This window comes from Trachypithecus francoisi, unplaced genomic scaffold (assembly GCF_009764315.1).
Source record: "Trachypithecus francoisi isolate TF-2019V2 unplaced genomic scaffold, Tfra_2.0 Lachesis_group12, whole genome shotgun sequence".
NCBI classification, from domain to species: Eukaryota; Metazoa; Chordata; class Mammalia; order Primates; family Cercopithecidae; genus Trachypithecus; species Trachypithecus francoisi.
In genome coordinates, this window is record NW_022681457.1 from 65689258 (window position 1) to 65716355 (window position 27098).

General features: G+C 41.7%; 1 protein-coding gene across 1 annotated transcript; it reads left to right on the forward strand.

Annotated features, from left to right (window-relative positions):
* Nucleotides 1–17059, forward strand: ZNF850 (zinc finger protein 850). The gene is made up of 4 exons (XM_033225910.1): nucleotides 1–74; nucleotides 237–363; nucleotides 930–1025; nucleotides 13326–17059. Exons 1-4 carry the CDS (start codon nucleotides 3–5, stop codon nucleotides 16361–16363), a joined length of 3333 nt encoding a protein of 1110 aa, XP_033081801.1. The 5' UTR covers nucleotides 1–2; the 3' UTR covers nucleotides 16364–17059.
* Nucleotides 17060–27098: the final 10039 nt, after the last annotated feature.

The following is a 27098-nucleotide window of genomic DNA, read 5'->3' on the forward strand; positions in this document are numbered from 1 at the left end:
CCATGGAATATGGGATTGTCCCATTCTGTGAAGGAGGTTTGCCGGTCGCAACAGGAATATTCATGAACATGGAGGTACTTTGTTGAAGTTACACAAACTTTTTTACTCTTCCCCACTCTCATCCTATCCAGTCTGCTCACTATATTCTTCCATCCTTCAGCACCCTTCTATCTCTTCCTTCATCTTAAAAACCTTTCCTTTAATTTCAACAGCGCTGCATGGGTTTGTCATTTCAGGGGTTGGTCATGTTCCAGGATCTGTTTATAGACTTCTCTCAGGAGGAATGGGAGTGCCTGGACGCTGCTCAGAAGGACTTATACAGAGATGTAATGATGGAGAACTACAGCAGCCTGGTCTCACTAGGTAAGGATGTCTATCCGCAAATAACTCATGAATTTGGGTGTACCTTTTAATTGTCTGGGTGAATTTTTACCTGTTGCCTAGGGAATGTTTTGTGTTTTGTAGATTAAGAGATGGGCAGCTCTTTGGGGTCCCTCCATCTTCTCCATGCTTCAGACCTTTACACCTTTCTCTAGTCCTTCATGAGGACTAAGGGACTAACTTTGAATTCAGGAACAACAGGAGTATGTCTTACTTCTTTTATTTCTTTTTTTTTTTGAGACAAAGTCTTACTTACTCTGTCGCCCAGGCTAGAGTGCAATGGCGTGATCTCAGTTCACTCCAACCTCCGTCTATGGGGTGCAAGCGATTCTCATGCCTCAGCCTCCTGAGTAGGTGGGATTACAGGCGTCCACCACCATGCCTGGCCAATTTTTGTATTTTTAGTAGAGACAGGGTTTCACCATGTTGGTCAGGCTGGTCTTGAACTCCTGACCTCAAGCAATCCACCTATTTTGGCCTCCCAAAATGCTGGGATTACAGGAGTGAGCCACCATGGCTGGCCGTCTTACTTCTTTTCTTATAAACAGGTCTCTGTAGCCCAAAGCCTGATGTGATTTCCTTACTGGAGCAAGGGAAAGAGCCCTGGATGGTTTCAAGGGACGTGCTGGGAGGATGGTGCCCAGGTGAGTAAGGACTGAGCAGATGGGGAAGACACTGCTGTTTAGAACCCAGCCTGTCAGGGAGGCAGCACCATACAGGTACTGGTTGAGGAGTCTCTTCCTTAAGGTCCCATGTAAGGGTTGTGGCCTAAGAAACATGGAGAAAAGTCACAATACCCCCCGACACACACTTTTAAAAATGTATTTATTTATTTATTTTGAGATGGAGTCTCACTCTGTCACCCAGGCTGGAGTGCAGTGGCGTGATCTCGGCTCACTGCAACCTCTGCCCCTGAGTTGAAGCGATTCTCCTGCCTCAGCCTTTGAAGGAACTGGCATTATAGGTGCCCGCCACCATGCCCAGCTAATTTTTGTATTTTTAGTAGAGATGGGGTTTCATCATGTTGGCTAGGTTGGTCTCGAACTCACCTCAGGTGATCCACCTGCCTCGGCCTCCGAAAGTGCTGAGATTACAGGTGTGAGCCACTGCGCCTGGCCAAGAATCCCCTTTTATCTTCACCTTTTCAGTCTCTACTAATCTCTTGTCATAATTTCTTCCCATTTCAAAGAATAAAGTTACCTTCTTTCGGAGCCATCTGTTACCTCTATCTTGGGGCTAGTTCTTTCCCTTTGAAATTTAAACCTGTGTTCTTGCTTTAAAGAAAAATCTTGCCGGGCGCGGTGGCTCACGCCTGTAATCCCAGCAGTTTGGGAGGCCGAGATGGGTGGATCACGAGGTCAGGAGATCGAGACTATCCTGACTAACACAGTGAAACCCCTCTCTACTAAAAATACAAAAAATTAGCCGGGCGTGGTGGTGGGCGCCTATAGTCCCAACTACTTGGAGGCTGAGCCAGGAGAATGGCGTGAACCCGGGAGGCGGAGCTTGCAGTGAGCCAAGATGGCCCCACTGCACTCCAGCCTGGGCGACAAAGCGAGACTCTGTCTGAAAAAAAAAAAAAAAGAAAGAAATCTTTCAAAATATATTTATTTATTTTTCATATTGATCCTTAACTTTTTTTGTCTTGTCTTTTCTTTTTTTTTTTTTTGAGACGGAGTCTCGCTCTAGCCCGGGCTGGAGTGCAGTGGCCGGATCTCAGCTCACTGCAAGCTCCGCCTCCCGGGTTTACGCCATTCTCCTGCCTCCGCCTCCGGGAGTAGCTGGGACTACAGGCCCCCGCCACCTCGCCCGGCTAGTTTTTTGTATTTTTTAGTAGAGACGGGGTTTCACCGTGTTAGCCAGGATGGTCTCGATCTCCTGACCTCGTGATCCGCCCGTCTCGGCCTCCCAAAGTGCTGGGATTACAGGCTTGAGCCACCGCGCCCGGCCGTCTTGTCTTTTCTTATCTAGTTTTCCTTTGATGCAGCCATTTCATTCATCAATGGATATTCACTCACTTTTTATTTTTTATTTTTTTTAAACAGAGTCTCACTCTGTCACCCAGGCTGGAGTGCAGTGGCGTGATATTGGCTCACTGCAACCTCCGCTTCCTGGGTTCAAGTAATTCTCCTGCCTCAGCCTCTTGAGTAGCTAGGACTACAGGCATGTACCACCACACCTGGCTACTTTTTGTATTTTCTGTAGAGACAGGGTTTCTCCATGTTGGCCAGGCTGGTCCTGAACTCCTGACCTCAGGTGATGCACCCGCCTTGACCTCCCAAAGTGCTGAGATTACAGGTGTGAGCCAGCATGCTTGGCCTGATTCACTTTTAATCAACATTTATTGACTTAAAAAAATCATAAAGCCTTCTTTTCTTGGTGGGTGACAGTTACAGAAGATATAAGCTCTCAGAATTACAGTCTAATTTATTTATTTATTTATTTATTTAGAGACAATATATTGTTGTGTTGCCCAGGCTGGAGTGCAGTGGAGTCATCTTGGCTCACTGCAACCTCTGCATCCTGAATTCAAGCAATTCTTATGCCTCGGCCTCCCGAGTAGCTGAGATTACAGGCACGTGCCACCATACCTTGCTAACTTTTTGTATTTTTACTAGAGACAGGGTTTTGCCACATAGCCTAGGCTGGTCTTGAACTCCTGAGCTAAGGCAATCTGCCCACCTTGGCCTCCCAAAGTGCTAGGATTGCCACCATGAGCTACCACACTCAGCCTAATAAAGGGTCTAGATCATGTGTATAAATCACTTTCTAAAAAGTAGACTCAACCAGGAGATTTCTAATATGGTGCTTAGAAGAAAGAGCTGAAGATATAAATGTGAAGGAATAGGATATGGCTGCTTTTAGTAGGAAAAGGTACACAGAAATGATTGTGTATAAAAGAGGACAATAAGTTAAATATAGAAGACTTCAGTGTCAAGGAAAAGGGAGTGATCCATTTTTAGTAAGTTGGTGACAGTCAACATGGGCAAAAATTGGGCTGTAAGTAGCACAGACTGAGGGATTTTTCTTTTGAAGTAGAAAAGATAAGGCATTGCCGGGCGTGGTGGCTCATGCCTGTAATCCCAGCACTTTGGGAGGCCCAGGCGGGCAGCTCACCTGAGGTTGGGAGTTTGAAGCTAGCCTGACCAACATGGAGAAACCCCGACTCTACTGAAAATACAAAAAAATCAGCTGGGTGTGGTGGTGCATGCCTGTAATCCCAGCTACTTGGGAGGCTGACGCAAGAGAATCGCTTGAACCCAGGAGGCAGAGGTTGTGGTGAGCCAAGATGGTGCCATTGCACTGCAGTCTGGGCAGCAAGAGTGAAACTCCATCTCAAAAAAAAAAAAAAGAAAAGATAAGGCATTTTATTTTTCAAAATGTGCTTTTAAGTAATGCAAACTATCCATTTTAAAAAGTGTTTTAATTGTGGGATATAGATGACTTTATTTTCTCTTATCCATAGAACATTACAAAAAAATTTTTTTAATTATTAACTTGATTATGGAAGTCTTTGAACATACACAAAAGTAGAAAGGATGGTGGAATGGACATCCCCCGAATCCATTTCCTAGCTGCAGTAGTTATCAATGAGTTTCCATGTTTCCAATCTTATTGATCTATGCCTGTTGACTTCTGCACCTTCCCTGGAGTTTGTTAAAGCAAGTCCTGGATATCATGAGTTCAGTACTATTAAATGTATAGGTAGCTTTTCAGTGTTTCTTCTCCTTTTTTTGTTTTAGTGACAGGGTCTCTCTGTTGCCTATGCTGGAGTACGGTGGCACAGTCACAGCTCACAGCAGCCTTGACCTCCAGGACTGAAGTGATCCTCCCACCTCAGCCTCCTGAGTAGCTCAGACTACAAGCACACACCACCACACCTGGTCAATTTCTAATTTTTTTTTGTAGAGATGGGTTCTCCCTATGTGCCACAGGCTGGTCTGGAACTCCTGGGCTCAAGCAATCCTCCCGCCACCTCACTTTCCCAAACTGCTGGGATTACAGGCATGAGCAACTGTGCCCAGCTTGTTTCTTCTCTTTAAAATGACTGCTCTGAGGTATCTTTATTTAAATGGACATTTTCATATTTATTTTTCAGATATGAGATTCCTGGGCCATTTTTTTTTTTTTTTTTTTTTGAGACAGAGTCTTGCTCCGTTGCTAGGCTGGAGTGCTGTGGCACGATCTGGGCTCACTGCAACCTCCAACTCCCTGGTTCAAGTGATTCTCCTGCCTCAGCCTCCCAAGTAGCTGGGATTACAGGCACGTGCCACCTTGCCCAGCTAATTTTTTTTGTACTTTTAGTTGAGATGGGGTTTCACCACATTGGCTAGGATGGTCTGGATTTCCTGACCTCGTGATCTGCCCCGCCTCAGCCTCCCAAAGTGCTGGGATTACAGGTGTGAGCCACCGCCCCCGGCCTGGTTTAAACTTTTTAAAACTCATGACAGTCTAGGACAGAAATGCATAAAACACTGGAGTTGCCTCATCCAACTCAGTTCAGACAAGTATTCGTAGCTGGTTAATTTAAAAGTTTAAAGTGAAAAGATCTGATATCCCACAACCATATGATTTTAGATGAGAGCATTTAATCAGAGATGGGTGGATCACTTGAGACCAGCCTGGCAAATGTGGCGAAACCCCCTCTGTACTAAAAATACAAAAATCAGCCGGACATGGTGTAGCATGCCTGTAATCCCAGCTACTCAAATGGCTGAGGCACAAAATTGATTGAATCCGGGAGGAGGAGGAGGAGGCAGTGAGCCAAGATCACACCACTGTACTACAGTGTGAGTGACAGAGTAAGACTCTGTCTCAAGAAAACAAAAAAAGAACTTTTTAATTTTCATGATACCATTTTTTTTTTGAGATGGAGTTTTGCTCTTATTGTCCCGGCTGCAGTGCAGTGGCTCCATCTCGGCTCACAACAACCTCCGCCTCCTGGTTTGAAGTGATTCTTCTGCCTCAGCCTCTGAGTAGCTGGGATTACAGGCATGCAACACCATGGCCGGCTAATTTTTGTGTTTTTAGTAGAGATGGGGTTTCACCATGTTGGTCAGGCTGGTTTTGAATTCCTGACCTCAGGTGATCCACCTGCCTTGGCCTCCCAAAGTGCTGGATTACAGGCGTGAGCCACCACGCCTGGCCTCATGATACCATTTTTAACCCATGAGCTTTCATAAATGTTTTGCCTTTTTTTTTTAATTTTTATTTTTTGAGACAGAGTCTTGCTGTGTCACCTAGGCTGGAGTGCAGTGGCATGATCTCGGCTCACTGCAACCTCCACTTCCTGGGTTCAAGCTATTCTCCTGCCTCAGCCTCCTGAGTAGCTGGGATTACAGGTGCCCGCCACCACGCCCAGTTAATTTTTGTATTTTTAGTAGAGATGGGGTTTCACAATGTTGGCCAGGATGTCCTCAATCTCCTGACCTCAAGTGATCCACCCGTCTCTGCCTCCCAAAGTGCTGGGATTACAGGCGTGAGCCGCCATGCCCGGCCATTGTTTTGCCTTTAAATTTTTCCCATTTTTATAGTTTTTATTACTGAATTTACTTACTTACTTACTTACTTACTAGTCTCTGATAGCGTGGCAAAGCATCTTGTTTGAAAATGGGCTCCCTGCTGGGAGTTCTGCTTCATTCTGTATACATACTATACCTGTAAGGTATGAGTCATCATTTAAGGTTTTAGTTTTTTATGTGAAGGGACTACACAAAGGTTCTTGCAATCCAGTTTCAACAGATGGTCTATGAAAGCTGTGCTGTTCCATACAGTAGCCACTAGCTACATGTGGCTAATTAGATTTACCTGTAAAGTAATTAAAATTAAATAAAATGAAAAATTCACTTCTTGGCTGGGCACAGTGACTAACACCTGTAACTCCAGCGCTTAGGGAGGCTGAGGCAGGAGGATCGCTTGAGTCCAGGAGTTCAAGGCTTCAGTGAGCTGTGATCGCACCATTGCGTTCCAGCCCAGGTGACAGAGCAAGACCCTGTCTCAAAAAGAAAAAGAGGCCGGGCGCAGTGGCTCACGCCTGTAATCTCAGCACTTTGGGAGGCTGAGGTGGGTGGATCACTTGAGGTCAGGAGTGGTCCGGTCAACATGGTGACCAGCCTAATCAACACAGTGAAACAACATCTCTATTAAAACAAACACACAAAAAATTAGCCAGGTGTGGTGGCAGGCACTTGTAATCCCAGCTACTCTTGAGGCTGAGGACAGAGAATCGCTGGAACCCAGGAAGCAGAGGTTGCAGTGAGCCAAGATCATACCACTGCACTCCAGCCTGGGTGACAGAGCAAGACTGTCTCAAAAAAAAAAAAAAAAAAGAAAGAAAAACTATATTTCCTGTTTGTGCTTCCTTTTTATGTTTCATCTTTTCTACTTCATTATTTGGTTTTATTTTCTTACTAAGTTTTAAGAGTGATTCATTCATTCATTTTTTTCATTTATAATTATGGTAAAATATACATAGCATAAATGTGTTACTATTTTAACCATCTTTAATTGTATTCATATTGTGCAACTGTCATTTCTAGAATTGTGCACATTCATTTCTAGAACTCCTGAAATTCCAACATAATCACGACAGATCTACCCATTTGGGTTAAGAAGAGGCTTCTATTTACTAGTTATCTCATTGTTAGCATATCCCAACGGACCCCTGCCAAAGTTCGCCCCTCAGATAAACAAAAGCTCAACACTATAAAGCATGGGAATATTCATTGTTGGCTAGGAACAGACCATCTCTGACACTGCCAGGAAGCATCAAACTAGCCACTCAAATGAAAATGTGCCTACACTTGGAATGAGTAATCTCACTTTTTGGACTGTCTACTACAGAAATAAAAGAAGTAGCTAATTCTGATATATACAGAAACACATTTCCTGGAATAGCAGTAACAATCTAAATGGGCATTAACAAAAACTGGGACGGGCCAGGTGTGGTGGCTCACGCCTGTAATCCCAGCACTTTGGGAGGCCAAGGCAGGTGGATCATGAGGTCAGGAGTTCGACACCAGCCTGGTCAACGTGGTGAAAACCCCGTTTCTACTAAAAATACAAAAAATTAGCCAGGCGTGGTGGTGCACACCTGTAGTCCCAGCTACTCGGGAGGCTGAGGTAGGCAAATTGGTTGAACTCAGGAGGCAGAGGTTGCAGTGAGCTGAGATCATGCCATTGTACTCCAGCCTAGGCAACAGCAAGACTCCGTCTTGAGGGAGAAACAAAAAACAAAAAAAACTGTGACATTATGGTATATCCACATAATGGGATATGATGCAGCTATTCAAGGAAATGATGTAAATCTGTCAATAGCAACTTTAAAACTATCCTTGATCTATTGTTATCTGGGGGCAAAAGTTGCACACCAATATACATAGGACAATTCTATTTTTATAAAAGGAAGAAAACGCACACATCGATACACATACATCATATATGAATGGGTGAATATGTGGATGTGCATAAACTTGGGAAAAGAAACACTCCAGACAAGTATGCATTCCTCTGGGGGTAGAAAATCATGTGTTCCAAATAGAAAGAAACATTTGCAAATACACATCTTCCTGGAAATAAGATTATGTAATGTGCTGAAAGTATAGTTCGGATCTCAGTGAACAAGTAGGTGATATGGCACTTAAAACATTGGCTCAAGGCCGGGGCGGTGACGCACATCTGTAATCCCAGCACTTTGGGAGGCCAAGGCGGGTGGATCACAAGGTCAAGAGATTGAGACCATCCTGACCAACATGGTAAAACCCCATCTCTACTAAAAACACAAAAGTTAGCTTGGCGTCGTGGCGGGCACTGTAATCCCAGCTACTCGGAGGCTGAGGAAGGAGAATCGCATGAACCCAGGAAGCAGAGGTTGCAGTGAGCCAAGAACACGCCACTGCACTCCAGCCTGGCAACAGAGCGAGACTCCGTCTAAAAAAAAAAAAAAAAAAAAAAAGCTAAAAACTAGATATATATAAAAACTATCTAGTTGCTTTATTTACTAGTGGTGTCAAGACTTCCTAACTTCTTTAAGCATTATTAAACATAATAATTCTCTTTAATATTAGTATTTGAAGCCTTTTGGTTCTGTTTCTGCTGTTTTTTTCTTCATGTGATTTCTCATTTCCTGTATGTGTTAGAGTTGTTGTTGTTGTTTTTAATTGCGAAGTGCTCTCTCTTTCCTTGAAACTTTGTGAGAATATTTTGAGGGTTGAGTTGAGGTTGATTTTGTCCACAGAGATTTTGTGTTTGCTTTTTGCACAACCTGGCCCATAGTACAATTTTTATTGTCATCACTTAGCATCAGAGGAATTCGTAGGCCAGGCGCATTGGCTCACGCCTGTCATCCCAACACTTTGGGAGGCCGAGGTGGGTGGATCATTTGAGGTCAGTAGTTTGAGACCAGCCTGGCCAACATGGTGAAACCCTTTCTGTACTAAAAATACAAAAATTAGCCGGGCGTGGTGTTGCGTGCTGTAATCCCAGCTGCTCGAATGGCTGAGGCACAGAACTGATTGAACCTGGAAGGTGGAGGTTGCAGTGAGCGGAGATCGCACCACTGCATTCCAGCATGGGTGATAGAGTGAGACTCTGTCTCAAAAAAAACAAAAAAGAATTTTTCAATTTTCATGATACCATTTTTAACCCATGAGCTTTTGTAAATGTTTTGCATTTAAATTTTTTTCCCATTTTTTAATTCCTGAATTCAACCTTAATTGCACTATCGTCAGTACTTACATGGTCAATATGAGACCAGTTTCTGGAAATGTGTTAAGACTCAGTTCATGCACTGGTGCATTGACAGTGTTTTTGCGGGGGTGGGATTCACGTGTTCTTGTGCTTTCTTTTAATTGTTGCATGCAGAATTCTCACATGTTCAACATATCATGCTTGTTAATTTGATGTAAAGATCCTCTGTATCCTTTCATATTTTCTGGGTGCTTGACCTCTCAGTTATTAAAAGAGTTATATTGAAATCTCCCACACTCAGCCAGGTGCAGTGGCTCACACCTATAATCCTAGCACTTTAGGAGGCTGAGGCTTCCAAAAGGGATTACGAGGTCAGGAGTTCAAGACCAGCTTGGCCAAGATGGTGAAACCCTGTCTCTAGTAAAAATACAAAAAATTAGCCAGGCGCAGTAGCAGGTGCCTGTAATCCCAGCTACTTGGGAAGCTGAGGCAGGAGAATCACTTGAACTCGGAGGGCAGAGGTTGCAGTGAGCCAAGATCGTGCCACCGCACTCCAGCCTGGGTGACAGAGTGAGACTCAAAAAAAAAAAAAAATCTCCCACAATCAAGATGAAGCCTAATCTTTTGTATTTTCTCAATTTTTACTTTGCATATTTAGAGTTTATTTTACTGGATGCTTACACATTTAGAATTGTTATATCTTTTTGGTGAATGAACATTTTATTATGTAGTAATCCTGTTTATTCCCAATAATATTTTCACCTTGAAGTCTATTTTTTTCCAGTGCTAAGACCCTAGCTTTCTATTCATGAATACTTGCCTGATTTTCATTTTCTTAGTTTTTACTTCAACTTTTTTTGTGTCTTCATGTTTTTTAGATACTTTTTATTTTAAGAGGGTTGAAATTTACTTTTTCTTTGTTTACATTCCTTATAATTACTGATGTATTTGGATTTTTTTTTTTTTGAGACAGGTTCTTTCTCTCTGTTGCCCAGGCTGAGTGCAATGGTGCAATCACAGCTCACCACAGCCTCAACCCCCTGAGCTCAAGCAATCTGCATAGCTCAGCCTCCCAAGTAGCTGAAAATAAAGGCATGATCCACCTCTCTTGGCCTGTTCGAATTTTTTTAACCAGCTTATTTTGTTCTATTTGTCTCACTTTTCCTGTCTTCTGTTGCCTGTTTTATTTTACACTGTTTTAGATTTGAGGTTTTAAAAAAATCTGAAGCCCGTACTTAGTTTGATTCCACTGATTTGGAAGTTGAAAGCACAGATTCTGGAGCCAGACTTCCTCCATTCAAATCCTAGCTCTGCCATTTAATACCTCTATGACTTTTGGCAATTTACTTAACCTCTCTGGTCCTCATTGGCAAATATATACGCTATTCACAGGATTCTAAATGAGCTTATATAGTAAATGTGTAAAGCAGTAAAATTAGTGCCTGGCACATAGCAAGAATGATGTGTAAGCTATTTTTTTTTTCTGTTCATTTTGTTCTTATTATTGGGATTTCATCATGCATAGCTTTTTTAAGAGTCAGGTTCGTTTGTCACCCAGGCTGGAGTGCAGTGGCTTGACCACAGCTCATTGCAGCACTGACTTTCTGGGCATAGGTGATCCTCCTGCCTTAGCCTCCCGAGTACCTGAGGCTACAGACACATGCCACCACACCCGGCTCTTTTTTTTTGAGACAGTGTCCCAAGCTGTTTCCCAGGCTGGTCTTGAACTCCTGGGCTCTGGTAATCTTCCAGCCTTGGCATCCCAAAGTGTTGAGATTACAGCCATGAACCACCATGCCTGGCTTGTAGAACTTCTACTTTTTTTTTTTTCCCTGAGACGAAGTCTCGCTCTGTTGCCCAGGCTGGAATGCAGTGGCACAATTTCGGCTCACTGCAACCTCTGTCTCCTGGGTTTAAGCAATTCTTCTGCCTCAGCCTCCTGAGTAGCTGGGAATTCAGGCGTGCACTACCATGCCTGGCTTATTTTGTATTTTTAGTAAAGTCGGAGTTTTGCCATGTTGACCAGGCTGGTCTTGAACTCCCTGACCTCAGGTGGTCCACCTGCCTCAGACTCCCAAAGTGCTGAGATTACAGGCATGTGCCACCACACCCTGCCCCATAGAACTTTTAAATTTACCATCCATGGCACTCATTGCACCTGACTCAGATTTTTTTTAGAAAACCTCATCACTTCTGAATAAATTTATCTGTTCCATCTTGAATACAGTTTGCTCCCTGTTCTTTCAGTATTACTTTCAGGAAGACAAATGAATTCTTTGACTTTTCTTTATGACTCTTAACCTTGCTTTTGCATTTCCAATTATTTAACCATTCCAGTGAGGTTTTGATGTTGATTTCTTTCTCTCTCTTTTCCTCCTTGAAATTTATATGTTGAAGAAACTGGATCATCTGTCATTTAACATTTAGCTCCCCTTCCTTTATTCCTTTCTTTCCTATAAACAGACTATGTGATATTAGTATTGTGTATTTCATCAAGAAGCACATATCTGGTTGTTTCTGTTTTTGTGATGTTAGTAGCCATTCCTCATCTCATCCCCTAAAAATTACTAGGTAATTTTAAAATTGTCCCTATGATCACACAGATTTAAAAAATATTTGATGTGATTTATTGAAATTACATTATAATGATTACAGTTATTATTCTCGAATTCATGCTCAACTTGTCCCATCTTTGGCCAATGGGACCCTCTTCACAATGGTTCCTGAGTCTTTTTGACATGACCCTAGGGGTCTTGAATAAGCTTCTTTGCTTTTCTAATATGCCAGCTTTTTCCATGCTCATAATGCACCTTTCTGTCCTAATCCTAAGATGCTCCAAGGAGCCTAGGTTCTGTGTAGTAAGAAATGGTATTTAGAGACAGTAATCTGTCATTAGCGTGTTCATTGCTGCTGGATTGGTTGTTTCTAAGGCTTCAATGGATGAAGATGGAAAGTATTTTTTAAAAATCATGATTGCACTCTTATACTGCCAATTCAAATTCATTCATTGAATTTTAAGTTTCAATGATTTATTTTTTAATTTTTAGATACCCCATTTGTGTGTTTTACAAAAACTTGCTTGGCCTTTTTGCTAATGAGGTATTACTTTCTCTCTTTAAAAAAGTAAACTTTAGGTTTTAGGATAGTTTTAGACTTATAGAAAAGTCAGGTTAGTACAGAGATTTCCCATATACATCACATATAGTTTCCCATTAACATTGTATGTTTGTACATTTGTCATAATTAATTAATTAATGTTGATCCTATTCAATAATAACATCATTGAAGCAATGTGGTTATTATTATTTACCTTTCCTATGGTGCTGAGATCTATTATTATTAATGGAAACCCCTACTTTACTCAGATTTATCTTTTTTTTTTTTTTGAGATGGATTCTGGCTTTTGTTGCCCAGGCTGGAGTGCAATGGTGCGATCTTGGCTCAGTACAACCTCAGCCTCCTGGGCTCAAAAGATTCTCCTGTCTCAGCCTCCCGATTAGCTGAGATTACAGGCATGGGCCACCACGCCTGGCTAATTTTTGTATTTTTAGTAGAGACAGGGTTTCACCATGTTGGCCAGGCTGGTCTCGATCTCCTGACCTTGTGATCCGCCCGCCTCAGCCTCCCAAAGTGCTGAGATTACAGGTGTGAGCCACTGCGCCTGGCCTCCTTAGCTTTTACCTAATGTCCTTTTTTCGTATTCTAGGATCTCGGCTAGGAGAACACATTGCATTGAGTCATTATGTTTCCCTTGGCTCTTTGACAGCTTTTCAGGCTTTCCTTGTTTGTGATTATCTCAGTAGTTCTGGAGAGTACTGGCCAGGTAATTCGTAGATTATCTCTCATTTTGGGATTTGTCTGGTGTTTTTCCAGTGATTAGACTGGAGTTCAGTATTTTTAGAAGAAAGATCACAGAGATAAAATGTTGTTCTCATCACATCATATAAGGGTACATACTATCACCAGGTATGTACACCATTTTTTTTTTTTTTTTTAAGACAGGGTCTTGCTCTGTCGCCCAGGCTGGAGTGTAGTGGCACAATCATAGCTCACTGCAACCTTGAACTCCTGGACTAAAGCAATCCTCCTCTCTCAGACTCCCAAAGCGCTGGGATTACAGGCATGAGCCACCATGCCCAACACATTTTTACTTCGTTAGGACATTATTTTCAGTTTGTCTCTCTCTTCTACCATAGATGTTTTTATTTCTACTCAAAAAGGAAATGCTATGTTTTTGCTTTCTGGTTATTTTTCAGACTCGGAGTTTAGATGTAAGACCAAAGATTCATGTTTGCTAAAAGAAATCTATGAAGTAACGTCATCTCAGTGGATGAGAATGGAAAAATGTCACAGCCTTGTGGGCTCCAGTGTCAGAGATGACTGGGAATGCAAAGGCGAGTTTCAGCACCAAGATATAAATCAGGAGCGATATTTGGAAAAAGCAATAATGACTTACGAGAAAACGCCAACTTTCTGCCTACAGACATCTCTCACTCTGCATCATTGGATTAATCCTGGAGAGAAACTGTATAAATCCATAGAATGTATGGCTTTTAAGAATGGCTCAGAACTTACACAACAGCAAGAAACCCATACTGGTGAAAAACTCTATAAATGTAAGGAGTGTGGGAAGGCCTTTTGTTATTTTTCCTATCTTGTTAAACATCAGAGAATTCATACTGGGGAAAAGCCCTATGCATGTAAAGAATATGGAAAAGCTTTTATTTCTGGCTCACATCTTATTCAACACCAGAAAATGTATATAGATGAGGGACCTCATGAGTGTCAGGAATCTGTGAAGGCCTTTAGACCATCTGCGCACCTTACTCAACATCGGAGAATTCATACTGGTGACAAACCTTATGAATGTAAAGAATGTGGGAAATCTTTTACTTCTGGCTCAACACTAAATCAACATCAGCAAATTCACGCTGGTGAGAAACCCTATCATTGTAAGCAATGTGGAAAATCTTTTACTGTTGGCTCAACACTAATTCGACACCAGCGAATTCACACTGGTGAGAAACTGTATGATTGTAAGGAATGTGGAAAATCTTTTGCTTCAGGCTCAGCACTAATTCGACATCAGCGAATTCACACTGGTGAGAAACCCTATGACTGTAAGGAATGTGGAAAATCTTTTACTTTTCACTCAGCACTAATTCGACATCAGCGAATTCACACTGGTGAGAAACCCTATGATTGTAAGGAATGTGGAAAATCTTTTACTTTTCACTCAGGGTTAATTGGACACCAGGTAATTCACACTGGTGAGAAACCTTATGATTGTAAAGAATGTGGAAAATCTTTTACTGCTGGCTCAACACTAATTCAACATCAGCGAATTCACACTGGTGAGAAACCCTATGATTGTAAAGAATGTGGGAAATCTTTTGCTTCTGGCTCAGCACTACTTCAACATCAGCGAATTCACACTGGTGAGAAACCCTATTGTTGTAAGGAATGTGGAAAATCTTTTACTTTTCGCTCAACACGCAATCGACACCAGCGAATTCACACTGGTGAGAAACCCTATGATTGTAAAGAATGTGGAAAATCTTTTGCTTCTGGCTCAGCACTACTTCAACATCAGCGAATTCACACTGGTGAGAAACCCTATCATTGTAAGGAATGTGGAAAATCTTTTACTTTTCGCTCAGGGCTAATTGGACATCAGGCAGTTCACACTGGTGAGAAACCCTATGATTGTAAAGAATGTGGAAAATCTTTTACTTCTCGCTCAGCACTAATTCAACATCAGCGAATTCACACCGGTGAGAAACCCTATCATTGTAAGGAATGTGGAAAATCTTTTACTGTTGGCTCAACATTAATTCAACATCAGCAAATTCACACTGGTGAGAAACCCTATGATTGTAAGGAATGTGGGAAGGCCTTTAGACTTCATTTACGACTTACTCAACATCAACAAATCCATACTGGTGAGAAACCTTATCAATGTCAGGAATGTGGGAAAGCCTTTATCAGTGTCTCAGGACTCACCCAACATCACAGAATTCACACTGGTGAGAAACCCTATGAATGTCCAGAATGTGGAAAGGCCTTTAGACAGCGTACATACCTTAATCAACATCGGAGAATTCATACTGGTGAGAAACCTTATGAATGTAAAGAATGTGGGAAATCTTTTACTTTCTGCTCAGGACTAATTCAACATCAGCAAAATCACACTGGTGAGAAACCCTGTGATTGTAAGGAAAGTGGGAAATCTTTTACTTCTCACTCAACACTAATTCAACATCAGAAAATTCACACTGGTGAGAAACCCTATGATTGTAAGGAATGTGGAAAATCTTTTACTTCTCATTCAACACTAATTCAAGATCAGCAAATATACACTGGTGAGAAGCTCTATGATTGTAAGGAATGCGGGAAATCTTTTGCTTCTCATTCAACACTAATTCAACATCAGCGAATTCACACTGGTGAGAAACCCTATCATTGTAAGGAATGTGGGAAATCTTTTACTCTCCGCTCAGCACTAATTCAACATCGGCCAATTCACACTGGTGAGAAACGCTACAGTTGTAAAGAATGTGGGAAATCTTTTACTTGTCACTCAACACTAATTGAACATCAGCGAATTCACACTGGTGAGAAACCCTATCATTGTAAGGAATGTGGAAAATCTTTTACTTTTCGCTCAGCAATAATTCAGCATCAGCGAATTCACACTGGTGAGAAACCCTATGATTGTAAGGAATGTGGGAAGGCCTTTAGACGTCGTTCAAAACTTACTCAACATCAACGAATCCATACTGGTGAGAAACCTTATCAATGTCATGAATGTGGGAAAGCCTTTGTCCGTTTCTCAGGACTCACAAAACATCACAGTATTCACACTGGCGAGAAACCCTATGAATGTAAGACATGTGGGAAGTCCTTCAGACAGCGTACACACCTTACTCTACATCAGAGAATTCATACCGGTGACAGACCTTATGAATGTAAAGAATGTGGGAAATCTTTTACTTGCGGCTCAGAACTAATTCGACATCAGCGAACTCACACTGGTGAGAAACCTTATGATTGTAAGGAATGTGGGAAGGCCTTTAGATGTCCTTCACAACTTAGTCAACATAAACGAATCCATACTGGTGAGAAAACTTATCAATGTCCAGAATGTGGGAAAGCCTTTTTCTATGCCTCAGGACTCAGCCGACATCAGAGTATTCACACTGGCGAGAAACCCTATGAATGTAAGACATGTGGGAAGGCCTTTAGACAACTTACACAGCTTACTCGACATCGGAGAATTCATGACCTAACATAATTAACGTAGGAAATCATTCTCATGCCATTTGTCATGGATCATCAGCAGATTCCATATGTGGGTCAAATACAATGGATGTGGGAATTCCTTTTACTTCGTATTCACTTTTTCCAGAATTGGGACTTTTTTTTTTTTTTTTTGAGACGGAGTCTCGCTGTCGCCCAGGCTGGAGTGCAGTGGCACTATATTGGCTCACTACAAGCTCTGCCTCCTGGGTTCATGCCATTCTTCTGCCTCAGCCTCCCGAGTAGCTGGGACTACAGGCATCCACCACCATGCCCAGCTAATTTTTTTGTTTTTCTATTTTTAGTAGAGACAGAGTTTCACTGTGTTAGCCAGGATGGTCTCGATCTCTTGACCTCGTGATCCACCCACCAAAATTAGGACATTTAATACGAAAAGAAATTGATAATGAGTGTAGATGAGTTTTCTATCATGATTCAAAGCTTGCTGAAGTTATACAAATTCATATTAGAGAATGTGGTCAATGACAAAAGACAACCATTTATTACCTATGTGACATTAGGCTAATTATGTAAATCCTCTGTGCCAAAATTACTAATTGATAAAATGTTGATGGTAATAGTTGTTTTTGTCTTTTGTTTTGAGATGGAGTCTTGCTCTGTTGCCCAGGCTGGAGTACAGTGGTGCTATCTTGGCTCACTGCAATCTCTGCCTCCCGGATCCAAGTTATTCTCCTGCCTCAGCCTTCCGAGTAGCTGAGATTACAGGCATGCGCCACCATGCTGGGCTAATTTTTGTATTTTTAGTAGAGATGGGGTTTCATTGTGTTGGTCAGGGTGGTCTCAAACTCCTGACCTTGTGATCCCCCTGCCTCAGCCTCCTAAAGTGCTGGGATTACAGGTGTGAGCCACTGTGCCCGGCTAGTAATAGGTTTTTTTTTTTTTTTAATAATAAGTGTGACTACATTTTTCATGTTTGACTACTGGCTTCTTTTTAAGCCTCACCTTCCCTGTCTACTTCCCTGTCTACTTTAGCCCATATCTGCAAAGGTGGCTAAGAGAGCCCTTGCTGGAAAGAAAGCAAGCAAAACTAAAGTCTGTGTGCACCTTCTCCTTTGGATCCACTGGGCAATTTATATTAGAAATTCCAAGCCGGGCGAGGTGGCTCACACCTGTAATGCCAGGACTTTCAGAGGCTGAGGTGGGTGGATCACCTGAGGTTAAGAGTTCAAGACCAGGCCGGGCGCGGTGGCTCAAGCCTGTAATCCCAGCACTTTGGGAGGCCAAGACGGGCGCATCATGAGGTCAGGAGATCGAGACCATCCTGGCTAACATGGTGAAACCCCGTCTCTACTAAAAAATACAAAAAACTAGCCGGGCGCGGTGGCGGGCTCTGTAGTCCCAGCTACTTGGAAGGCTGAGGCAGGAGAATGGCGTGAACCCAGGAGACGGAGCTTGCAGTGAGCTGAGATCCGGCCACTGCACTCCAGCCTGGGCGACAGAGCCAGACTCTGTCTCAAAAAAAAAAAAAAAGTTTGTAGTCAGAACACACACCATGTTTATCAGTTATGTTTGCTGTCTTATATGGACACAGTTTGTGATGCCCTAAAACAAATAGTGGTGCCAAAGATAATCATAGGCCACCATAACGGATAAAATGACAATGAGAAAGTTGAAATATTGTTGAGATCATCCAAATATGAACACATGCTATTGAATAAATGGAGCCAATAGACTTGTTCACTGCATGGTTAGGTCAGAGGCATGTAAACCAGAACAACTTCTTGAATAGGAGCTGTGTAAAATAACACTGATACCTCCTGGGCTGCATTCCTAGACAGTTAAGGCATTCTAAGTCACAAAATAAGATAAGAGGTCAGCATAAGATACAGGTCATAAGGACCTTGCTGATAAAACATCTTGCAGTAAAGAAATCGGCCAAATCCAAGATGGTGACAAGAGTGATCTCTGGTCATCCTCACTGCTATACTCCCAGCAGCACCATGACAACCAGCTAAGTTTTTATTTTTATTTCAGTAGAATTGGAGTCTTGCTTTGTTACCCAGGCTGGTCTTGAATTCCTGTCCTCAAGCAATCTTCCCACCTTATGAATGTAAAGAATGGCCCACCTTGGCCTCCCAAAGTGCTGGAATTACAATCAGAAGCCACTGCACCTGGCTCTTTTTTTTTTTTTTTTGAGATGGAATTTCGCTCTTGTTGCCCAGGCTGGAGTGCAATAGCACGATCTTGGCTCACCGCAACCTCCGCCTCCCAGATTCAAGCGATTCTTTTGCCTCAGCCTCCTGAGTAACTGGGATTACAGACATGCTCCACCATGCCAGGCTAATTTTGTATTATTTAGTAGAGAAGGGGTTTCTCCATTTTGGTCAGGCTGGTCTCTGAACTCTGGGCAGGGCTAATTTAGATAAGGTAGTCAGGAAAGGCATTTCTTACAAGGTGGTATTTGTATGAACGTAGACATATGGTTGCATTTTATTATATGTAAATTATACTTAAGTTGATGAAAAAATCTCACCTCATCAACTATTCACTTAGGATTGTTGTATTTCATTCTATTTAAATCACACTTGCGTTTTAAAAAGTCAACACTTTTCTACAACTTACATATCTGTTGTACTTTTTCTAATATGCTTATGGATGATTTAAAATATATATATACACATATCTTTTAAGAAGGTTATTTTAAGGTTAATCAATTGACGCTTTGTCTCAATTGATTCTTTTGTCCCAATTTGTAGTCAGTTGAGGTTTGTCTCAATTTATGGAAACAAATCAAATGTTTGTTCTCAAATTCTTAGTCTGTCATTTATTATTTCTTCTCCATATTTTTGTTACTGCTTCCTTGGAGATATTTAAACATAAATATATAGAGAGAGGGTGAAGATGGAGGAGTACTTTTTACAGTTCACAGTTGTCTTTTTTGTGTGTGACAGGGTTTTGCTGTGTTGCCCAGGCTGGAGTGCAATGGCACAATCTCCGCTCATTGCAGCCTCAACTTCCCGGGCTTAATCGATCCCCCACCTCAGCATCCCAAGTAGCTAGGACTACAGGCGCACACCACCATACCTAGCTAATTTTTGTATCTTTTGTAGAGACAGAGTTTCACTATGTTGCCCATGCCGGTCTTGAACTCTTGGGCTCAATTGGTCCTCCCACCTCAGCCTCCTAGGTGCTGGGATTACAGGTGTGAGCCACTGTGTTCAGCCAATACTCTGTTTTATGTTTTTACTTTTCACTTTTAAAAATTAACTCCTTTTATAAAAAAGTAGAATTTTTTAAGGAGCACAGAAAAGCACAATGAAGACAGAAAAATCTCCTGTATGTTCTTATCGACCAAAGATGATCTATTTGGGGGGTAAATCCTTTTTTCTTTTTTTTTTTTGAGACGGAGTTTCGCTCTTGTTGCCCAGGATGGAGTGCAATGGCATGATCTCGGTTCACAACCTCCGCCTCCCAGGTTCAAGCAATTCTCCTGCCTCAGCCTCCCGAGTAGCTGGCATTACAGGCATGCACCACCACGCCCAGCTAATTTTGTATTTTTAGTAGAGATGGGGTTTCTCCATGTTGAGGCTGGGCTCAAACTCCTGACCTCAGGTGATCTGCCTGCCTCAGCCTCCCAAAGTGCTGGGATTACAGGCGTGAGCCACCGTGCCTGGCTGGTAAATCCTTTTAATAGAGGAGTTTCAATATTTCTAGTCTGCCATACTACTAGAAAGAAAAGAATCATTACTGACATCTTTATGACATTGAGTTTTTCTCTTGTACCTGTTATATCTCTTTATTTCAGTAGGTATTCTTTTATGTGCTTTAGTAAGCCTTCATATTTTTAGCATAAAAGTGTATACATTTCTTGTTTTACTTATTTCTAGATACCTTATGGTTTTTGTTTATAATGATTGGGATATTTTTTCTTTTTTTTTTTTGAGACGGAGTCTCGCTCTGTCGCCCAGGCTGGAGTGCAGTGGCCGGATCTCAGCTCACTGCAAGCTCCGCCTCCCGGGTTTACGCCATTCTCCTGCCTCAGCCTCCCGAGTAGCTGGGACTACAGGCGCCCGCCACCTCGCCCGGCTAGTTTTTTGTATTTTTTTTTTTAGTAGAGACGGGGTTTCACTGTGTTAGCCAGGATGGTCTCGATCTCCTGACTCGTGATCCGCCCGTCTCGGCCTCCCAAAGTGCTGGGATTACAGGCTTGAGCCACCGCGCCCGGCCGGGATATTTTTTCTGTTATGTAATTACTATTACTATGTACTAAACTATTGGTTTTTGTCTAAGGATTGTAACATTGATGAACTACTTTAGTAGATGAAATGGTTTCTTCATGAGATTGAATTGTCTAAAGAGATGTTGGTATTATTTATAAATAAAAGTATTTGCCTATTCCTTTCTATATGCCTTATTTCTTTTCTTAATTTATACTTGTAGCTTGGATTATATGTCTAATACAACATTATATGGATTATATGTCTAATACAACACTAATACATTTTTGTATTGTTTGCAGAGATGGGGTTTTGCCGTGTTGTCGAGGCCAGTGTTGAACTTCTGGGCTCAAGCAATCTGCCCTCCTCGGCCTCCCAAATTGCTGGGATTACAGGTGTGAGCCACTGTGCCTGGCCAAGGAAATGTTTTTAATGTTCACCATTAAGGATGATTGCTGTAGGTTTATGGTTTTATTAATTAAAACTATTTTTGGCTGGGCACGGTGGCTCACACCTATAATCCCAGCACTTTGGGAGGCCAAGGTGGGTGGATCATTTGAGGTCAGGAGTTCAAGAACAGCCTGGCCACCATGGTGAAAACCCACCTCTACTAAAAATACAAAACTTAGCCAGGCATGGTGGTGGGCACCTGTAATCCCAGCTACTTGGGATGCTGAGGCAGGAGAATCGCTTGAACCCCAGAGGTAGAGGTTGCAGTGAGCCAAGATCTCACCACTGCACTCCAGCCTGGGCAACAGAGCAAGACTCTGTCTCAAAGAAAAAAACAAATTTTAGTAAAGGAACTATGTCAAAGTATAAATAAAACGACTTGGGCCTATATTTAGCCAGAGATTGTATCTTCCACTATTCAAAGAAAAGACTTCATGACTTTTTATATTTTTATTAAGTTGGTTGAGGTATAATTTACAAAGATTACAATTCATACTTTTAAATGAACACTTGATTAATGCTGATACTGGTATTTGTTTAGCTACCATCACAATCATAGAGGATGTTTCCATCATCCCCAAAAGTCTCCTCATGTCCCTTTGCAGTCAGTCCTTCCCTGCTTATTCGCAGCTTGCTGCAACTGCAGATCCGCTTCCTTTTTTTTTTTTTTTTTTTGAGACGGAGTTTCGGTCTTGTTGCCCAGGGTGGAGTGCAATGGTGCAAACTTGGCTCACTGCAACCTCTGCCTCCCAGGTTCAAGTGATTCTCCTGCCTCAGCCTTCCGGAGTAGCTGGGATTACAAGTATGTGCCACCACACCTGTATTAAAAATTTTGTAATTTTTAATACAAAATTAGCTGGATGTGGTGGTGGGCACCTGTAATCCCAGCTACTCGGGAGGCTGAGGCAGAGAATTGCTTGCACCCAGGAGGCAGAGGTTGCAGTGAGCTGAGATCGCACCACTGCACTCCAGCCTGGGTGACAGAGCAAGACTCCATCTCAAAAAAAAAAAAAAAGAAAAAAGAAAATGTAGTTTATGTACACGAGGGAATAATATTCAGCCATAAAAAAAGAATGAGATCCTGTCATGTACAACAACATGGATGGAATTGGAGATCATTATGTTAAGTGAAGTAAGCCAGGCACACAACGACAAACATCACAGGTTCTCACTTATTTGTGGAATCTAAAAATCAAAACAATTGAACTCACAGAGAGAGTAGAAGCATGGTTAATGGAGGCTGAGAAAAGTCATGGGGGAAGTGATGAGGGTTAATGGGTACAAAAAAGTTAGAATGAATAAGACCTACTATTTGATAACACAACAGGGTGACTATACGCAATAATAATGTAATTGTACATTTAAAAATACCTAAAAGAGTATAATTGGATTATTTGTAACACAAAAGATAAATGCCTGAGAGGATGGATACCCCATTCTCCATGATGTCATTATTATGCACTGCATTCCTGTATCAAAACATCTCATGTACCCTATATATACACCTACTACTATACACTGTTACTGTGTCTATTTAGAAAGAAGTAGACATAAGAGACTCCATTTTGTTTCCAGTTGCATGGGGTATCTTTTTCCATGTCTTCACTTTCAATCTGTGTGTACTTTAGTAGGTGAAGTGGGTTTCTTGTCAGCAGCATATAGTTTTATCTTTATTCATTCAGCCACTCTATGCCTTTAACTGGGGAATTGAGTTCATTTACATTCAGTATTATTTTTGATAAGTAAGTACTTACAACAGCCATTTTGTTGCTTGTTTTACTCCTCTCCTCCTTTCTTCTTTACTGTCTCCCTTTGTGATTTAAGTGATTTTTCTCTGGTAAGGTGTTTTAATTCATTCCTTTTTATTTTTAGTGACTCATAGGTTTTTGCATTGTGGTTACTATGAGGCTTACAAAAAACATAGATACAATAAATTATTTTAAAAAGATGACAACCTATCTTAGATCACAAATAAAAGAATAAAATGAAAAAAAAAGTCCACACTTTAACCCCTTCCCCCCATATTTTTACTTTTAGTTCTCCAAATTTGCATGTTTATATTACCTCTCTCTTAACAGGCTGTTGTGGCTATTATCGTTTTTGATAGCTATGTCTTTTTGGCTTCATGCTAGAGTTATAAGTGAATCACACACATTTATAGTAGTAGAGTATCCTGGGTTTGCCTGTTTCCTTAATTTTACTGGTGGGTTTCATACCTTCATTGAAAAAACTTTTTGCACATTAATGTTCTTTCTTTCAGATTGAAAAATTCCTAGGCTGTGTGCGGTGGCTCATGCCTGTAATCTTAGCACTTTGGGAGGCCAAGGCAGGCAGATACTTGAGCTCAGGAGTTTAAGACCAACCTGTGCAACATGGCAAAACCCCATCTCTACAAAAAAATACCAAAATTAGCTGGGCATGGTGGCACACACCTGTAGTCCCAGCTGCTCAAGAGGCTGAGGTGGGAGGATTGCTTGAACCTGGAAGGTTGAGGCTGCAGTGAGACAAGATAGCACCACTACACTCCAGCCTGGGTGACAAAGTGAGACCCTGTCTCAAAAAAATAAAAAGGAAAAGGACAAAAAAGAAGAAAGAAAAACTCCCTTTAGCATTTCTTGTAACATGGGTGTGGTGGTGGTGAATTCTCTTAGCGTTTGTCTGGGAAAAACTTTCATATTTGAAAGCTAACTTTGCTGGATATGGTATTCTTGGATGACAATTTTTTTTCTTTTGGCACTTCTAAAATGTCGTTTGACTCCCTTCTGTCCTGTATGGTTTCCATTGATAAGTCTGTTGCCAGATGAATTAGACCTCCTTTAAATGCCATTTGTTTATTTTCTCTTACTGCTTTCAGGATCCTCTCTTTTTTCTTGACCTTTGAGAGTTTATTATATGACTTGGGGTAGTCACATTTAGGTCAACTCTGTTTGGTGTTCTCTGACCTTTCTACACCTGGATATGTATATTTTTCTCAAGTTTTGGAAAGTTTGCTTTCCAAAGAAGACTGGAAAGTTATTAATATTTTAAAAAATAGTCTTTGTACCCCTTTCTCTTGCTTAACTCTTTCTTGAACACCAATGATTGTTTTCTTTTTTTTTTGAGACGGAGTCTCACTCTGTCGCCCAGGCTGGAGTGCAGTGGCCGGATCTCAGCTCACTGCAAGCTCCGCCTCCCAGGTTTACGCCATTCTCCTGCCTCAGCCTCCCAAGCAGCTGGGACTACAGGCGCCCGCCACCTCGCCCGGCTAGTTTTTTGTATTTTTTAGTAGAGATGGGGTTTCACTGTGTTAGCCAGGATGGTCTTGATCTGCTGACCTCGTGATCCGCCCGTCTCGGCCTCCCAAAGTGCTGGGATTACAGGCTTGAGCCACCACGCCCGGCCGAATACCAATGATTCTTAAATTTGGTCTTTTGAGGTAATTTTTTATATCTTATAGATGATCTTTGTTCCTTTTCATTGTGTGTTCTTTTTTTCTCCCTCTGACTTTGTGTTTTCAAATAGCTTATTTTGGAGCTCATGGATTCTTTCTTCTGTTGCACCCATTCTGCCATTGAGAGCCTATAACGAATTGTTTAGAAAATTCATTTTTTAGTTGCAAGATTTGTTTTTTTCTTTTTCTTCTTTTTTTCTTTTCTTTTTTTTTTTTAGACGGAGTCTTGCTCTGTCACCCGGGCTGAAGTGCAGTGGCCGGATCTCAGCTCACTGCAAGCTCTGCCTCCCAGGTTTACACCATTCTCCTGTCTCAGCCTCTGGAGTAGCTGGGACTACAGGTGCCCGCCACCTCGCCCGGCTAGTTTTTTGTATTTTTTAGTAGAGACGGGGTTTCACAGTGTTGGCCAGGATGGTCTCGATCTCCTGACCTCGTGATCCGCCCGTCTCGGCCTCCCAAAGTGCTGGGATTACAGGCTTGAGCCACCACGCCCGGCGATTTCTGTTTTTTTCTATTTTTTTCAATTTCTTTGTTAAATTTCTTTGATATATTTCTGAATTGCTTTTCAGTCTTATCTTGGAAATCACTAAGTTTCTTTAGAACTGCTATTTTCAATTTTTGTCAGAGAGCTCACATATTGCCATCTTGTTAGGGTGAGTTACTACTGGTTTCTGGCTTTGTTCATTTGGTAAGATCATGGTTCCCTCTTTAGGTGTGTTTCATATGGATGTACACTGATGTCTTTGCATTGAAGTATTATTTATTCCAGTGTTCTCTGACTGGCTTGTTACAATTTTTACGGGACATATTTGCTTAGAGGTTCTTTATCATGAGGTTACTGCCTCCTTTTCAGCTCTAGGTGGTGCCTTAAAACCTGGTTTGCCTTAGCTTTAGTAACAGTTGGAGCAATTCACTTCCTTAATGGGGTAGGTCCCAAAGAGGGTATTCTGGCCGTGTGGGAGGGCTGGCTAGGGGTTTGTGCCCAAGAGATCTGTGGAGTGAACCTCCTACAGCATGGTGCTGTTGACCAGCCACACTGAGTTTAAACAAGATCTACATGTTGGGCTTAGAGGATAAAGCTCTTATATATCTTATTTATTTATTTATTTATTTTGAGACGGAGTCTCACTCTGTCATCCAGTCTGGAGTACAGTGACATGATCTCGGCTTACTGCAAGCTCTGCCTCCCAGGTTCACGCCATTCTCCTGCCTCAGCCTCCTGAGTAGCTGAGACTACAGGCGCCCGCCACCATGCTCGGCTAATTTTTTGTATTTTTAGTAGAGACAGGGTTTCACCGTGTTAGCCAGATGGTCTCGATCTCCTGACCTCGTGATCCACCCGCCTTGGCCTCCCAAAATGCTGGGATTACAGGCGAGAGCCACCGCACCCAGCCTAACCACACTGATTTGGCATCTCCTCTGGCCAAATTACAAACCAGAGTTTCCCATGGGTTAAGGCAAGGCCAAGATGGTCGGGAGGCTGGTGGTGCACCTCAATCTCACTTTTTCCACTACAGAAACCATGAGTTGAGGGGAAATTTTCTACATGTTTGGTGCCAGGCAGAATGGGGGAAGAGGTGTCATGGGTGTGGAAGTCTGATTCTGCTACCACTGCTCAGAGATTTTTCACTTCTCTATAGCTCCAGAACTGACTCATCTTCGTATCTGAGTTCTAGGATATTGTTGGTGATAATCTTGGTGATGCACACTTGTTTTTGGTTTTCTGTTGGTGGGCAGTGAAGCCAGTTTTCTTCTGTTCCGTCATTTGGAAAGAGTAGTCTTTGAACATTTAAATTTTAGAGCCAATGACAACCTATTTGCTTTATCACCAACCTCACCACATACTCTTTCATTACTCTCTAAACTCTCTTTGCCTCCTTCAAGTTGTGTAAAAACATTATTGAAATATATTTCTAATGTACATTATTTTCAATTCATCACTTATCTCCACAGTTTTGGGTTTTTTCTCCTGGTGCAGGAAAACAACATCTGTTTTCTTGCTTTTTTCAGGTTTGGACACCAGGTATGACATAAATACATTATTTCCAGAAGAAAAAAATTTGAAATACATTAGCTGGAATACTTGACAAAGAGAAGCTGCCCACTGATGCTACTTGGATACCCCACTGGTATTGTTCACATAGGATAACCAAGATATATTTTTTCCTTTTAGATACCAGTTTTTAAGATAATAACTTTGCTCCTTATTGTTCTGTGATCACTGATTCTTTAATATTGCTATAAATTTGGGAATTTAAATGTATTTGGTGTGTTTCAAATATAAATTATTTTTATATTTAAGCTTGATTTGTCCTATCCTTGGTCATTGGGAGCCTTTCCAAGTTGGCAGTGCTTTGTCATTAATCTACTGATTTTTTAAATTAGCTTTGTTATTATTTGGTATGAGAAAATACTGCAGGCTCATTAAAGATTTTCTGCCAATACTTGGAATCAGCCACTTCTCCCAAGAAATCCTGGTTTCTTTTAGCAGGAAATGGTCCATAAATACCATAATGTATGTGCTAGTGATATGTATTGCTGCCAGACTGGTCAAAGTGATACTCCCACCAATTAAAATTCAGGAATAGAGAGTATTTACTTATTTTTCCTCTATTTCATGCAATTGAATTAGAATCATTGTTCTCGCCGGGCGCGGTGGCTCACGCCTGTAA

Excerpts from the sequence above, each read along its gene's own strand:
- ZNF850 (XM_033225910.1), top strand. The coding sequence starts at position 3 with ATGGAATATGGGATTGTCCCATTCTGTGAAGGAGGTTTGCCGGTCGCA. Across the intron at positions 364-929 it reads CAGCAGCCTGGTCTCACTAG|GTCTCTGTAGCCCAAAGCCT; the intron begins GTAAGGATGTCT and ends TCTTATAAACAG. Across the intron at positions 1,026-13,325 it reads GCTGGGAGGATGGTGCCCAG|ACTCGGAGTTTAGATGTAAG; the intron begins GTGAGTAAGGAC and ends GTTATTTTTCAG.